Here is a 17,544-nt window from a genome sequence, read left to right as displayed (position 1 = left end):
TAAGGCACTGAAGAAGTCTACTTGTGATATATTAGATGAGTGGGACTCACGCGATGGAGTGATTCCAGAACACACACACAGGTTTGGTCCTCTCCTCTGTCTCTAACAGATTATAGTTCAGAGTGATTGGCTTCTCCAGGGGGCTGGGGAGGGGCTCTCCCTCAGTGTAGACCATCGTGCTGACGATGGGTGTGTTGATGACAGGACGGTTGGGGAGCCTGCAACACGGAGACGAGACAGTGGTACATTCAGTATACCCTCTCAGCTGCTCCCTGTCGCCTGGCAACCGGCCAAGCACTGTCTTAACACCCCATAATATATACTGTGCATGAGGGCTTTGGAGTTGAACACCAGAATGGACCAAATATTTTGACATGTTCAAAATAATAATAACAAATCTAAGCTAAGTTTGTATACTATCTGGATGGTATGCTTTCATTACTTTGGCTGGGTTCAGTTTGTTGAGAGTTTTATACTCAAAGTCTGCGATAAGCAGTGTTTCATCTAGCCTGGTGATTTGAACTCTGGGAAAATGTGATGTCATGGAAACCAGCATGAATCAAGAGATCACAGGGGTAATATCTGTTACTGCCACTGCTCGTCCGTTGGTTCATAATAACTCATAATTCAGAGACATTCTGAATACAGCTCAGCACTAATGTATATGATATCCATGAAATGTTAGTAAACTTTCTTTACATTACATAAGTGTAGGTCTCTCAGCAATATTCTTTACTCATGCCATACTGGATGACAGTGTGATTGTCCTAAATCAGTACAGGCATTCCATTACCTCAGACTACGCCGATCAGGGTCATACTGCTCAGGTAAGAGCTGGCCCAGAGACCTGTAGATGATCACCACGGCAACGGGATAAGGAGAGGGACTGTCAACAGTACGCTTCTTCCTGTGTGTCTGAGTGTGGTCTTCTCCAGTGGAGCTGCTCTGAGTCTCTGGCTCATTTGTAGGAATCACTATATAGTGCAAAATGAAAAAAAAGGTGCAGTTGGGCAAAGTCTGCAAGTATTGGCACAGGGAAAACAATAATATAAATTATTTTTAAAACACAGAGAAAACTTTCTTCAGTCTCCAGGGTGCAACATTAGCCCTTCCCTTACCCTTTTAGATTTTACAGTGAACAATGCATACTGAATGTTTATGTTTCATCAAAAGGAGTATTTTAGAGAACGCAGGTGCAGAATCTGAGAAAGCTTAGCAATGGTTTCCTTAATATGAGTGGTTTTATATGTGATCTGTGTGAAGTGATGGTTGTGTTTACCTTTCTGCTTCAGAGGTTTGAAGGTGAACTCTGGAAATACAACTGAGGACTTCAGGTCTTTGGGGTACTCTTCCAGGATCTCTTGGAAGCGGGGGATATTTGAACTCTCTGGTCTGGAGGAGTTCAGGTAGTCAACTGCCAGAACTACTCATGGTGAGAGAAAGGGAACATAGTCCACAAATGATGCAAAAAAAAGCCCTTTTCTATGTTGGACAGACCCTGACAATGACATGCGCCACGACCAGTCCAGTCTTTTATTTATTACTGATCAGTAAATGTACTCACTCATGTTTTCTGTGACAATAACAAAATGACATGCGCCACGACCAGTCCAGTCTTTTGTTTATTACTGATCAGTAAATGTACTCACTCATGTTTTCTGTGACAATAACAAAAGGTTTCAGGTACGTCTTCCTAATGTTCTGGGCCACAGTGTTGGCGTACTCCTCAAAGTGGTGGAGCAGGTGTGCTGTGCCCCCCTCTGTCCTTTGTATGTGATCCCAGTGCACTTTGTTCTTTGGGTCCAGAATGACACTGCCTGCCCTTATTAGGTTCTGCAACAGTCCAAACACACAAATATATATATATAAATTATATAAATAAGAGCACTGAACTACATCTATCTTATCTTTGCCCTATGTCTTCTTAGGGGTTTCCATCCCCTCCCTCACAGTTGTGACCTACATAACACCGGCAGAGCCATGCGTGTAGCTCTGGTTGAGTACATGCACTCTAATGAGGTCTGCTAACAGGGGGTTTTATCCAAAGAAGTTCTACCTGGGGCTTCTCTGTTAAAGAGAATGGATAAGACACTGCATGCTCACTTACTCACATTTAATCCTCTGAGCTCTAGTTCTCAGAGGTACAGATCATTTTCTGTGACAAAAAAATAAAATCTCCCTCTAGGCACACACTCCACAACACTAGCAGAAGCTCAAATGCATTTAAAAGCTATTCATACTATAAACCAACAACTTTAAGCTCTATTGGTAAATCCATTAACAACTTCACACGCTACATTAGACAAACCGATACTACTATCCAGGTTTTCAATTAAAAACATAAATTAAATAAACTGCAAATTATAGACACTTGATATTTAATCACAAAAACTGAAATTGGAAGCAGAACAATGGCCAAGCAACAAATGGAAACATGCCTGCAGTCTTACGTGTCATTATCTGTTTGGGAACCTGTCCACACAAAACAAGTGCCCAAGAGCTGCCTAAAAAAAAGGTGTCCCAAACTTTACTCTACAAAGCAATGTATCACATTAAAGACGAGAGACAGCAACACAGGTAGTGACCTATGTGCTAAAACTGTGTCTGACCTCATTGAAGTCTGCATCACGTGTGGCTGTCAGATCAAAGCCCTGCTGCTGACTTTCATAGTGCAGCACACGGGAAATGAGATGAAATGTCGTCTTCACATCGTTGCCATAAAGAGAGACGGTGTTGTTTGTGGCATTCTGCAGCATACGAGCGATTTCCTTTGACTTCTGACCATCCATCCTGGTTTCATTGTGGAGCATCTCATCATTCTGGAGGGAGCAACAGAAGAGATCAGAAAAAAGATAAAGAGTGAGAACAAGTTGAGATTCAGCACTACTCTTTTGTCAGTTAAATACGAGAGATACGGAATTAAGAAATTCCTGCTGAGGCTCATGAGTACACGCTGAAACCTGCTGGAAAAAATGCATTGATCAGAGTTAATAAATAGTTTTATGGTGTGTGATAAGGCAAGGAAACGTACCATTTTCTTCAGCTGAGAGAAGGTGATAGTGGTACAGTTGAAGAGGTCTGGAGGAAGCCATCCTTTCTCATCACTGCAGTGTCTGATAGCTGTGCCTAGTTCACCAAATGAACGGAGAACAGGAATTAGAAACTGTATTAGGAGTGGCGTCAAAGTTATTACATCTGACAGTCTGAATGCAATTCGTTGCTACACAATACAAAAGTACTGGAATCAGCCTAACTCAGTTCACGACATCCAGGAAAAGATCAAAATGGATAAAATTACCACTTTGACTTGTGAGGAAAGACACTGTATGTATTTATTCTTTCAGTCAAGATTAGTAAACATTATTTCAGGTTTCCAGGAATGGAGCAGTCTGGAAAACGAGCTCGTGCCCCATTTCAACAGAGGGCATTATAGGCATTCAAAGCTCCAGTGAATGTGTTTCTTTGCCAAGTCTTCTCCACAAAGCCCTGTGTTTGCCTTACGGCTCCCTCCGGAGACAACGCTCTATTAGAATCCGTTTACCCAACCAATGAAAAGACTTGCAGGAAGGGCTTGGCCAATAAGATGGCCTCATTAACAGGTTTTGTTGATGAGAGTACTCCACAGAGGTGGTGTCAGAGATACAGGTTGGCATGGAGCCGTGGTTACCATGGCATTTTGACTTGGATTCAGTCACAGATACCTATTAACATTTACTTCTTTCAAAAAGGCACATCCAGTACAACATTAAAGACACAAAATGGAGTAAAACGTAAAAAATATATTTTACCACTAAGACAGTACAACTGAGACATGGGCACACTGCAATATAAAAAGCCATAAAACATGCTCAGTTGCAATAGATGATTTTAAGATAAAAAATTATATTCATCTGTTGAAAAAGCAAGTAGTTCTCACCAATGGATCCTTTGGGACAGTTCATAGCAGCAGGGCGCCCAAAGTTGGTTCTGGGCCACCAAATTCCATCGTCAAAGGCCTTGGGGCATACGCCATAAACAACTGCAGAGAGACAGGATAGATGAGTCATGTGACAGCACTGGGTGAAAACCCTTAAGGGGATCTGGTAATACAGATGAAACAGCACTGCTCTTGATGTGGTATATTGAACGAGGTCTATAACACAGTCCAAACAGCGTTCTAATCAAATAAACACCATCATTACAGATTTGTGAGAATTTGTATCATACCACAGGTTCTCTGAGATATTTTCTTCAGTTCTCTTTTGCTATACTGCCTAAAACATACATTAATGTATGCCTATGACAGATCCTTATAAAGACTTGACAGATTTAAATGACACCTGTTACTTTTTAGGGGGCTTTTGATTTGATAGAGGAAAGAAAAACATTCACTCGTGTGAAAAGGCTTAGATAAATACAGTACATACCCTCACAGCCGCTGTTGGTAACCTCTGCAAAGGGGTTGTCACAGCGATTACACTGCCGCCCAATCACGCCTGTTTTGCATGGGCACTGGCCTGTGTGGACATCACAGGTACGGGACTTGGAGCCCGATGGAAAACAATCACAAGGGTAGCAGGTGTCACCATCTTTTGGGCGGTAGTAGTTATCCTAGAAAGAGAAGACGGTTAGCGGTGTATATGAGCAGTACTGATGTACCTGTAATGGAAGATTCCCATTTACCCAGTACTTTCTGTCTTTACCTAGTACTTCTGTTTTACCCAGTACTTTCTGTTGTCATATTTATTACCCCCCGGATTTTTTTTTTTTTTTTTTTTAAACCCTCTCCTCAGTACTTATTGTGTGTATTTATTGTTTTATGTGGTATTTATTTGTTATATTGTTTTATGTGGCACTGTGGTCCTTGTGTAATGCAATCTCGTTCCCCTGTATGTATGACTCATGCATATGTGGAAATGACAATAAAAGCAGTCTAAGTCTAAGTCTAAGTCCATCTCCTGTGTTCTTACCTTGCAACGACACTCCCCTGTGGTCTTGTTGCAGTCTGCATTGAAGCCTTTGCTGATATCACAGTTGCATGGGCCACACATGGGGCTCCCCCACCAACCTCGAGGACAGGGCTTCTCCACCCTGCATGGTGAAAATGCACAAATTAGATCCAGACAGCTATAATCACATCATTTTAATAATCAACTGAATATCGCAAAGATTCTCATTCAACATATTTGATACTTTTCTCACCAAAAGTCTACAGTAGTAACCCGTACACTAAGACAATGAATAAAGCATGTGCTAATAAATGAGTGCATGGTGGCAGAGTGGTTAGTATAAGGGTATTCACAGACACAGAGACCAAACATCCATGGACTCTCAGTCAACCAAAGAATATCTCCTCCATCATATTTAAAACAGGAGGTGGTGCATTTCTCCTGAAATGCTGGTCAGCATGTAAACACTTACAACCTAGCAGGTGGTGGGATTGAAACAGCATGAACAATGTAGAGTTATGTAAAGGAGCTCCTGTCACTCACATATACATACATACATACATATATATATATATATATATATATATATATATATATATATATATATATATATATATATATATATATATATATATATATGTATGTAGTAGGGCTTATATTACGGTTTATATATATATGTAGGCATAGGCATATATATGAATATTTATACATGCCTTTTCAGAATGTCAAAACTTTATGGGACTTTGACAATCCAACATTAAACCCTGAAACCAACCATCTATGGCTTTTGTACTTGAGAGGTTTTGGGTCTTAATACTGAAAAAAAATGAAGGAGTCTCTGAATTTCTACTTTAATGAAAATCAGAGAGGAACAGAAAAATCTGAGACATTCAGGCCAGAAAAAAATTCAGTGAGGGAGCAGCACAGATGCATGTGGGTTTCATTACCAGGGCATCAGATGCACAGAGAGGGCAAGTGAGAAAATAGCAGATAATCAGTAAGCTGTGAGCTGCCAAAAGCAGAGTGAAGGCAAAAGCATCTGAAGTAAATCACTGTAGCATGTAAGACTGGAAGCAAAACTCAGAGCACTGGGGTTGATTAGCTTAAACATGAAAACAATCAGAGGCATGATTTTAGTGCAGCACAAACACAAGCGCCTGTCCAGACATGTGGCAGGTTCATTGTGTTCGTTTCCACTGTGCTGTGGAGCTGAGCCAGGGGAGTGACTTGCAGCAGCAGCAGCAGCAGTGGCCTGAGGAGGATTTCCACCCACTCATAAATCACATCAGGACTATCTAGTATAGTAAACGCTACAGGAACTTTTCAAGACAGCAACCCAATGTAAAACCAGATGACCTAAACCAGGGCTTTCCATTGTGGTTCCCATGGAGATTTAGGCATCCCACATATCTATTCTATGCCATCTGCACCACATCTGAGTCAAAAACCTAAAAGCTGGCTTATTAGATGACTAAGGTGTACTCGTCTGGACATAACAAGCAGGTGGGGTAACTGAGAATCCCTGAGGATCATGGTGGGAATCACAGATCTTAACACATATACAGCAATACAAAAGGGCAGATTGTAAACACATAAACACAAGTGTGGTATATATTCTCCTTATTGAGAGTTCTCTCAGTAATGTGAAACAGATAAAGCTGTCTTCTAGGGGTGAAAGAAGAAGAGCAAAGAAAAACTTGGACAGTAACTTTAGCAGGGATTAAGTCTATTCACTGTGGCCATGTGACTATATCACTTTTGTGCGCTAAGCTCTCCTTTGACGAGCTGTCCACAAAGATATACACACAAATCAAACTCGTTCACACACATTCACAACCACAAACAGGAAGACTAGAATAATCTCAAACAACACTCAAATTCTTAAAAAGCCACGGTGTCCTTTTTGTAGACTGGTAGTCGCTGCTATGTGATTGGATCCATCGTAAATGCTCACAATCATTTCATGGTTACCTGACCTAGCAGTGCTTCCCCAGTAAAGCGGTAATGTACAGTAGATGGCTTGTATTCTTGCATTCAGTATAACGTTGACTGAGTGAGTGTCACAGTTGAAGCAGGTAGTTAAACATGTTGTGTGTCTTACTTGTTCTCACAGTACTGTCCGTAGTAGTTCTGTCCACATTCACACGTGTAACCGTGGGAGGAGCTGGGTTTGCGGACACAAGTGGACACGTGCTCACAAGGGTTAAGATGACAGGCATCCACACACGCTTTACCAAAAAACCCTGAAAGAGAGTGGGGACCAAGAGAGTGAGGAGAAGAGAAACAACAGGGGAGCCGAATGAAAGAAAAGAATAAAGTCAGGAGAGAACAGGAGCAACAGTGAGAAACAGACACACAAAAGTGAAGAAGTGGGGAAAAAAAAGAGAAACCAGATACAAAAGAAAAACACACCAAAAGAGATCTGCACATAAATCAGAGGATGCTGTGCGGATGTGTTGTGATATCTCTGCCTCACCTGGATCACAGACACAGGTGTGTGTACTCCATTCATCACTGCAATGGCTGTTCTCAGGACATATGTTAGAGTCACAGGGGTCAGGCAGGTCACAACCCTCCTCCACACGGATCTTGAAGCCCCGTTGCATGTCTATGTTAGCTGTGTTGGTGGCTGTCTCTCCCATCCGTACTCCCTGTGAGACACCGTTCACACATGAGCTGAATACCGTCGTACAGTACAGGTCAACAGGTAATACTGAGAGAAATAAGTGGGATGAATCCGACTAGATTAGAGCATTTCTTTCTATATGATTTGTAGTCTGAAGTAAAAAAAAACCCGTGAAGGTGGATTCTTATATGACAAATTTTAACAACTACAGAGAATATTTTATCAGTAATATTCTCTTAGCATTAGGCACACCGTAGAGGTGTTTGAGCTGACACATCTCAGATCTGACTGCATGGAGGACAGAACTCACCTGCATGCAGCCCTTAAAGCCCTTTTGGACACGATTACTGTCTGCAGGCAGCCCACCCAGAAAGAGACTTCTTATCCTCTGTCCTGGAAGCTCATTTCCAATTTCCACTGCCCTCTGTCAGGCACAAGCACTTCCATGAGAGCAGCACTCTGACTTACACTCAGTCACCTGTTGACTCAGCTATACACTCTGCATATTTGTTTACCCGCTGCTTTGCAAATGACAGTTCATTCTATGTATTAATCTATGTAATAATGTAAGTATATGTACATGCACTGTAAAAGTATGTAAACTTTTCCATGGGCCTAATTTGTGTTAAATGTCATTTAAATGTCGACATATTTTACCATAGTCAGGCTTGAGATGTGGTGAGAGAGTATATATTTTAAAGAGAACACAGATGAGGTTGAGTGGAGTTGATTTGATCCATATTTTGTGATGTAAGGTTTTCACAATGTGAAACTGTTTCATACCTGGTACATGTCATAATCCAGAAACACTTGTGCTATGTACTTTATGTCTTTGCCCTCTTTACTGCTCTTCAGTTCCACTAGGACATGGTGCCATTCTCCATCATTCACTCGCACCTCCGGAAACTCCAGAAATGCCACACGCTGTTTTCCCAGGAGAACTTCAAAGAGCAACTGCTTGTTATGTATCTGAAAGGAAAACAAGGAAAGAAAAGCTAATTCTTCAAAATTACATCGGAAGAATTGAGCAAACATCACTAATCTGAAAAACAGGAAAATTTAAGGTTGCTGTCACGAGTGATTGTAAGATTTTTTTAAAGAACTGATTATAAATAATAAAGTCTTTTTAGGGCTGTCTGATACAGAAAGTGAAATCGCTTTACGATTCATGAAAACATTTACGTAAACGGACACAAAACTTAGCAGTGCTGCCATGGAAACTGACCAGGAGGTTGATTTTGGAAGCATCCCCTGCATTTGCCTGCATGAGAGTCCCGCTGCTCTGCCTGGTGCGGAACATCAGGCCAATGTACCAGGGCACAGCGATGGTGATGTCTGTGTCATTCCACAACACCATGGCCTGGCCACCGAAATGCTGGAGAGATGGCATGTCTGAAGAGGAAATACAAGGTCAATTAAAACACAGTGCTAAGTGCAGAAAGTCTGAGTGGCATTTGAGAATGCGTAATAATTGGGAAATTATTAACGTGGTTTTATTTATTTCTTTATTTGGACAAAGTACACAATAAACCAAACAGATCTCATCAACTAGGATTGTGCCACACTAGGACCATGACAAGCATCTTATAAAGCATTTTTATAATATTATTATGTTTACAAATTCTATTTGCGGGCTTTCATATTACTTGCTGGAAATCCGGACCAAACCCGAGGCAAAAGCAGAGTGAATTAAACCTGAATATATCACAAAGCCCCGTGAAAAACTCTGGTCTTAGGGCTCCTCAAAGTCAGGGAAACTCTAGAGAGAGTAATCCTTAAACTAAGACAACAATTTCCAGAGGGGGACTGCAGATATTGACATATTTTCGCATGGATAATACCTGCCATAAAGACCACCAGCTCAGTGCAGCCAGCGTAATCTAAAGAATTTCTGTCGGCCTTACAGAAGACACTGCCCACGGAAATAATCGAAGTATAAGCCCTGTTGCTTACGGGCTTCCTGGAGCACACAGTTCTACATAAAGGCAGCAATTATCTCTGGAAACAGAAATGGCTTACGATGCTCTCTGCTTCTAGCTTCCATATCTATTTTGCCTATCTACCTCCAGTTTTTTAATTTTCTTTCTTTTCTTCTTCTCTCTCATTTCCTGTATCATAAGTATAGTGTCCGTAATCTAGAAAGAGGAAAAGAGATAGCAGTAATGACAAGCAAGTCATTTAGAGTTGGGCAACATCCAAAATTCTCAGACACTGCAAAGACTGAAATATGAAGACACACACTGGCTCTGCGCATACCACTCAGAGCATTACAAACATGACTCAGATGGCTTCAACACTGCCTTTCTCCACACTGCCAAAGAGCTGCCAGTCGTTCCTGGCAGTTTTCTTTATTTTACTCCACGAATAGGATACACTATCTGTACACTGGCAAGAGTGTAGAGAAATCTGACAAAGGGAAGCCTATCTGAAGCCTATCTGGAGCTGATCTGAAGGTGTCCTCACTTTGTTTAGAGGGAGACAAATCAGATCTCTCTCTCTTTACCAAATTAAACCACAAGAAGGAACGCTATTTCAAGCATTCATCTCAATGACATGAAAAAAAATGCATTTTTTTGGGCAGGTTTGTCTGTTTGAAGGAGTTGTTGGGGAATCATTTTCAAAACACACTTATTGCTTTATGATGACACAATTCTGACATGCATACTGTATGAATGGGCATTAAATCTCTGCATGACAGAACAGACCCTTGGGCTCACAGTAATCATGTGACTCACATTAACTCTTTCTGTTCCTCTCTGACCACAAAACCTTTGCTCAACATCCACAAAAAACTATCATTAGAGCTGTTCAACAAAAAAGAGCATTTATCAATCTGTCAACAGAGGGCTATATGAGACAGTATGGAGCCTCCATCAACGTCAACCATGGCTAAACCATTAACTATGGGTTAACTGCTGTATGAGTCCATGCCTGTTGCAGGGTCCGCCCACCACTGGAACAGTAATAAAACCTGTCCATCTTACTGAATCACTTCAATTTACATCCCATTAGTCCATTATGAATGTGTATAGTAACAGAACGGGAAAAATCTGCAGATGTGTGGGCTTTGGTCTGGAGACAATCTGATAAAAGGGGTGTTTATGTAAACCACAAGAATGCACCTGAGACAACAGACTGCACAATCACAGCTAACTAAAACATCCAGAGAATTTGCTCAGCAGATACTTGAAGTTACATTTATTTTTTTGTGCTGTTGTGATGAGAACTAACAATGACAAATCATACAACTGAATGTGATAATTACTTTTGTCAAACAATGTATACTGTGACTCTGAACTGAATTATCTCCAAACAATAGCACCAAACATGAGTGTTTCAGCAGAGTTTAACCTGATCTAACTATATTTATAACTATAACTGTAACATTACTATGTTACTATGACTATGTACTCTCAGACTTTACCATTTAGTTTAGATCTAAGTGCCATTTGTATGCAATCATAGACTAACGTTAAGTAGTGAAAGACATTTCCTTTGTTCTGCTGGAAGACCGAGTGAGCAAATGTCTTTTCTCATCCTGAGTATCATGGCAGCTGCTTTGGTTGACTCTTCCTGTGGACTATATCTGCTGTTCCTGTATGAATCAGTGATTTGGATTTGGAGCAGCTAACGATTCCAGATTCCTGTCTGATAACCGACGCTGGAAACACTTCCTTCAAAGGAAGTCCAGTCACATTAATGCCAGCGCGTGTTTCCTTATAGGAAGGGTGTCCGACTTCAAGAGCAATCAACTAGTGAATCAAAATAATACAAAGATATCAACGCACAGACAGAAGTGTAAAGTTGTACGCATAAAAAAAACCTCTCACCTTGTTCACAGTTCTTTCCTCCGAGGCCCCGTGGACAGTCACATGAGTAGGTGTTCCACTTATTCTCACACTGGCCTCCGTTCTTACACACGTCCTTGGTACAGAAGTCCTTCTTCGCCGGACAGCCTTAACAGGACATTCAGGGAAACACGCATCGACACATACCAGAGAAATACAGTTAAAACGTGAATAGACCAGAAATATTACACAGCACTACTAACAGAGACTCTAGCATGCCCAAGCGTATAAGCTGACTCTTAATGAGTGGTAATGAAGGTTTGCCTGAAACTTACCCTCTGTAGTGCCATTATTGGCAATGAAACTTGCCATGTCTATGGGCTTGCTGTCTATGGTTAGGTTCCTCATGCAGCCAACAAAGTCACGATTTCGTACAGGAAAGTCCTCTGGCAGATTGGGCACCCCGCCCAGCAGCAGTGGCCCAGTGAGGTCCAGTGACCTTTGAAGAGACAGGACCAAAAGGTGGGTTGATGTAATACCTTACTCTAAAAACATCTATCTAAAAGTGAGGAGATCCGATCAGTCATGAGTCTCAGATAAAACAACAGCTTGATATTTTGGATGTGGGAAAGGCAAGCTATTATGGCAAATGTAGTTTAAATATTTTAGATGCTACGGAGTAAAGAGGAGGAAATCTGAGGAGTATGTGGCTCTACACTGCCTGCCACCACAGGGTCATATGTCACACAGTCACATGTATTTGTTGAGGAAAGCCACACTGACTTGGTTGTACTCTTTTCCTGCTAACTCTCAAATAATGAACATACAAGACTCGGAGAGAGAGATGTAAGCACATCAAGCTGCTTACAGCAAAAGCTTCCTAGCATTCACATCAAAAGTCCAGGGTTTAAGGGACCTGTGGTAACCCAGTGAAAATGCAGACTGTGCTGTGAAAACTAACGCAGGCAAATAATGCAGGTCCAGGTCACATGGCTGCTTCGGTGGTTTAAAACTGCTGAACTAAGGCATGTATTGAGAGAGTACACAATTTTCATGTGTAAACTGTTGTTGGATTCTATTTTTGTTGTAGGATTTGAAATGAAAATCACAGGTAATATGATAGGGTGGGGCTTCAAGCAGAAATAAAAAGCTCCCTTACCTGTCACCCATTCTTTGTTACTATGGTAACATACAACTAACGTCTCAGGTGAAACGGGTCAGTGCTTATCAGACTGGAGTGACTTGTTCTCGTACCCAGCGGCATCATTTGTTTTGCCTTTGAAGTGCTTTTAAATACAGAAATGTGTTCCAACGCTCTGCCTCACCTGACATCGTAATCACTGTGCATAATTTCTCAGCCATCCCACTTTTGATACAGAAACAATTAGCGTTAAACTCTTAGAAAGATCTTTTCAAGATAAGACTAAAAGCGAAGCTGTTTAATGCTGTATTTGGTTGGTCTGAATCATACAGACACACAGAGAAGTCAAACAAATGAAGTAGAATATTACTTCTCATAATAATTAAACCAAGTCCTCCAGCTGACACATTTTTATTACAAACATTAAAGTCCAAGAGTTATACTGAAATTGAAAACAGAAAATCAGAGAAGAGGAATCAAGCCAGGTTGAGAGAGTGACACAGAGAAGCAAAGAGAATAAGAAAGGGACTGAGGCCAGAAAAGATGAAGATCGACATGAGGACTCACTTCTTCTGCCCAGTTTGAGTGCCCTGTGCCGCACAGGAGTAGTTCCCAATCTGACTGCCAAAGCGTACAGCCATGGCAATGTCACAGTCATCCACGGCTACAACTGCCACTTTCTCACCTGAAGGTCCATGAGGAACTCCCAGCCGACCAATGTTAGGCTGCAATAGAGAGGTCACATGATGAAAACAATGGTAAAATGAGACAATGCAAGGCTCACTGTAAACATAAACAAATAAGACAAACAAATTAAGCAAGTCTGCGATGGACTGGCGACCTGTACAGGGTGTTTCCCGGCCTTTCACCCTATGAGTGCTGGGATAGGCTCCAGCACCCCCTGCGACCCTAACTAGGATAAGCGGCTTAGATAGTGAGTGAGTGAGTGAGTGAGTGAGTGAGTGAGTGAGAATTAAGCAAATGAACGACTTGAGTGCGTGAAATCATGATAGGACATTGAGTTATAAATTGGACATCAGCATTTCTGCTGATCAGAAACTTCGGCGACAGAGTGAATGCCAATCTGTGATATTTGGGTCAAATCACATAATCCGATTGCTATAACCCCTACCTGATAAACTTCTTAAAGTTCTATAAATCACCTACACTTGTAAAAGTTTATGCCCAGAAATATTTGCCTAATTCAGCTTAGGCAACCATAATGTTCAGAAGCCTGATTTTCTCCCAGTGCATTTCAGCAAGTTCTGAACATGAAAATGAAGAGATTACATATCTCTCCTGGGAGAGGTGTACAGAGCTACCCACACTAAAACAAAGCAGATCAAAGTTCAGATGAGTTCAGTCTGTTTAAAAAGAGATGTGGGACCTCAGTCTGATAGCCATGCACCACCAGCTTTCTACACACACACACACACACACACACACACACAGTCACGAGCACTGCTTGTGTCACACACTTTTTCTCACAACATTTATCACATTCTCATTTGATTTCACTAATGGGACACAGGTGGAGTTAGTAGACACAGACAGAGAAAGAGAGGCAGAGGAAGGCTGATGCGTTGTGTGAGATCATGCTCTGCATGCCAGTTTCCATGCCTCTATATGTCTATTATTATGCACATTATCAGCCATTATCACTGCCACACCTATAGCCATACCCTTTTTCCAGAAGTAGAAAAAAAAAACACACTTTCATGTTTTCCACAAGCCACTATCCAAACAATGGCACATTTTCAGCTCCTCTCTCACTCTCTCTCTCAAACACATATGTCGTCTGCCTGTGAGGGTATTTGATCTCTTTCCTGTGGAAGTGTGACGGCAGAGAGAATGGGTGGCTAAATGCAGTGGGGTGTGGTCAGAGAAAAGCCAACAGGGGACAATCTCAAACAAAAGCTTTGAAGAACCAGTGTGTAAGAGGCTGTCAAAAGTCCTTAAAATAGGAGTCTGTATTTGATTAATGAGCCCAAACCAAAAGCCAGCATGGTCATATTTTGGTGCATTCTTTCTGCCCATTACAGGCAGGACATGAGGGTGCAAGCTGTAATCCAGATGTCTATCTGGGCCAGGTTACCCTTTGCATAAATGCACTGACAAAACAAAACCACTCTATTTTAGATCTATTACATCACTTTCAAACTCTGCATATTTTTTCTAACCCTATCAGATCTCTTACAAAGGCACAGTGTGAAGTAGAGTGAAGGATACGATAATGTTATGCAAAGCTTTTTTTGCCTTACTAAAGCAGGTCACAGTGAAGAGTATCTAACAGATTTCAGACGGATTCTCAGGTGCTCACAATGACTCTGTTGCAAGGCACCGGCAGTCAAAGGATCCTGTCTGCTCACAAGACTTCCCACAGGGAAAGGACCATTCCTGATATCTCATTAAAGCGCTGGCAGTCTGCCAGTCACCATGCAAAGGCGGATAAAGGACAGAGTCAAAGAGGCCCAAGCGGGCTAGTGGTGCTGGCACGCAGGCGTTCCAGGCATTGGGAGCTTGGCGGGACATTCATTTTGGCACCCCTTTTCAGACCCCTGGCTGGCCCCTATAGCAAAAGACTCTATGATGCACACCTGCCTTCTGCGGCCCGGGAAGGCCAACGTGCTGATGGACAAACAGAAGCTGACGTTGGCATTTAACACGGCTGTATATAAAGATCATTCTGAATTTCAAAGCTCCAACCACAAGCCACAGAACTCCCAAACATTTACATACAAAGAAAACTACCACTGTCATGTGAGAAAGTGCTATACTCTCATAATATATAAAAACCAACTGTGACATGGCAATAAGACATGTACCTTGAAGCACGACTCTCTACACATTAAATAGAAGAAGACGAAGGAGAATACGATAGTAAAAGGTTAATCATAGAGCTTAAGACCAGCTGAGATCCTGCCAGTTGACCTCACTGTGTACCATGTAGTACCATAGTACAACACAGTCATCAACAGGCAGGGTCAGACGAAGGTTTGATTTAAGAGTTAGACTCCACAGCATTTAATTTTTTGGAACATTTATCTGCCATCTCAGTCAGTTCCTGAGAAGAATAATGCAACAACATAGTTGCTGCCAACACTAGTTTACTGATGGCAATGTTTCACAATGCAATGCCTGCAGAAAACCATGAGAAATGAACCAAACAGGCAGGATAAGAGATATGATACGATTCTGTGATCATTTTCACAGGAGAAAAAAAAACTAGTTGGTTCAACAGCGATGTATAAAGATCAAATATAACAAAGGGGAATGTGGGGATACATTGCATCAGATGTCATGGTGTCTCTGCTATGCTAAACTTGGGAAAAAAAGCCTTCACCAGTTGTGCACTGCACGGTTAACAAGATGTGCATGCCATAAGCATGTGGTCTCAGCTAGTGACAAGCCTCATAAGCAGTCAGGGGAATCACTGGACCTGTATGGACCATAAACTGCAAACCACACCATAGCCGGGAAACTAGACTCCTTCGGGTGCACTGGGCCATAGAACACAAAAGCTTCAACAGATCGCAAAGTACAAAAAGACTACTGTGACCTGACAACTGACATAGAGACTTAAACACTTGAACTTGCAAAGAAAACCATGTCTACTCAACCATCTGAGAGTGTATTTTTGTCATGTAGTATTAAGTCATGGAACCAAAATTAACATGGAACTAATTTACATTTCAGAAAGAGAGTAAAAGGATCACCAAGAAAACAAAGGAAAAACTACTCTCATCAAAGGGAAAACATACTGAACAAATGTTAGGAACACCAGTTTTCCTTGCATTACACACTGATATATTTTCCCAGATTTCTCGTTGCGTGCCGGTGTCTTTTCAGCATCGACCTGACCAGAGCTTATTTCCTTCAATACTTTGTTCACCTGCAAACCAAGACGAGGAAGAGCTTTGGTGTTCGATATCAACCGACGTCATTTTTTGTGACGTGGTAACAAGAGACCTCTGACATGTTCATTGTGAAGTAACAGGAAAGGCCGACGCAGCGACATCCCATTGAGACACAAACAGGAGAGATGATCTACAATGAGGAGAGGTATGTTCAGCTGTATATTGTAGCTCAAAGAAGGTATGCTGGCAATCAAACACGCCCCAGCCACTGGCAGTCTGCCACTTTCCCCCTGGGATTGACAGGTGTCTACCTGCACCACGCACCACCCTGAGGGGAGCAGCAGAGTAACAGAGCAGCATATATGACATCCCTTTTATCTGATAACTACACTGCAGAGACAACACACCAAGAACTGAGATGAAGTATTTATCAGTATCTCCCATCAAATAGGAACTCACACGGATAATAAAACCACTCTGAGACGCTGGGATTTTATCAATGTCATAAAATTTGTGCTTTCCTTTCAGTTATTCAAGAGCTATGGAGAGTTACACGCGTTTATAAGCCAACTACAGAACTGAACTACAGATGCAGCATCTGTTTCATGCTAGTCCAGGTCACTGACAGATGGGGCATTTTGGGCAAGATGTGGTATAGAGGGGTCTCAAACCAAAATGCACATGGAAAGAGTTTTCTTACTGTAGAAACACATGCAAAAACACATCCACATGGCTGCATATCACAGAAGATCTGAAAGTTTGAAAGACGGAAAGGGAGGGGGGTATGAGAGTGTCTGAGAGAAGTCTATATATGGATATCTGTTGGATCCTTCAGCTGTGAAACTGTGATGTATGATTATTTACCCAGCTGTTGGATCACAACAGTTTCACATAACCACAAAGAAATCTAAGGCTACTCCTCAACTCCCAGTCTCTGTCAATCATAGCACAGATTCAGGAGTGAGGAGTGCCTCTGGCTGATAGCATACCAGACTCAGTGAACATCGACTTGACACCTTACAATATAAACATCACTAGGTCTGTTGAAGCTCAATGGCTGCTACACTGTGTAAAAATTAAAAATAACTTTGTCAGTCGTTACTGGTGTTAATATTATCCAAAAAAGCAATAAGCTGTGGGCTCTGAGAAGCTGCCAGATTTTCCATTCAGACGGTTCAGAAAAGCCTATCACAGACTTTCTGAG

General features: G+C 41.7%; 1 protein-coding gene across 1 annotated transcript in view; it reads right to left on the bottom strand.

Moving 5' to 3' along the window:
- celsr1a (cadherin EGF LAG seven-pass G-type receptor 1a) overlaps window positions 1–17,544 on the bottom strand; it is a 65,869-nt gene that overhangs the window by 8,217 nt on the left and 40,108 nt on the right. The window contains exons 6-22 of the mRNA XM_030772367.1: window positions 13,051–13,208; window positions 11,678–11,841; window positions 11,385–11,510; window positions 8,780–8,946; window positions 8,338–8,523; window positions 7,865–7,978; window positions 7,405–7,579; window positions 7,030–7,171; window positions 4,950–5,070; window positions 4,407–4,590; window positions 3,917–4,018; window positions 3,032–3,126; window positions 2,610–2,819; window positions 1,650–1,833; window positions 1,280–1,423; window positions 794–974; window positions 51–218 (exon numbers count right to left, since the gene is read on the bottom strand). Of these exons, the coding sequence (XP_030628227.1) occupies window positions 51–218; window positions 794–974; window positions 1,280–1,423; window positions 1,650–1,833; window positions 2,610–2,819; window positions 3,032–3,126; window positions 3,917–4,018; window positions 4,407–4,590; window positions 4,950–5,070; window positions 7,030–7,171; window positions 7,405–7,579; window positions 7,865–7,978; window positions 8,338–8,523; window positions 8,780–8,946; window positions 11,385–11,510; window positions 11,678–11,841; window positions 13,051–13,208 (2,621 nt within the window). The remainder of the gene's footprint in view (window positions 1–50; window positions 219–793; window positions 975–1,279; window positions 1,424–1,649; window positions 1,834–2,609; window positions 2,820–3,031; window positions 3,127–3,916; window positions 4,019–4,406; window positions 4,591–4,949; window positions 5,071–7,029; window positions 7,172–7,404; window positions 7,580–7,864; window positions 7,979–8,337; window positions 8,524–8,779; window positions 8,947–11,384; window positions 11,511–11,677; window positions 11,842–13,050; window positions 13,209–17,544) is intronic.

Source organism: Chanos chanos, chromosome 1 (assembly GCF_902362185.1).
Source record: "Chanos chanos chromosome 1, fChaCha1.1, whole genome shotgun sequence".
Taxonomy (NCBI): Eukaryota; Metazoa; Chordata; class Actinopteri; order Gonorynchiformes; family Chanidae; genus Chanos; species Chanos chanos.
Note: the sequence above shows the minus strand (reverse complement) of the source record. Positions and strands in the feature narration are given on the sequence as shown.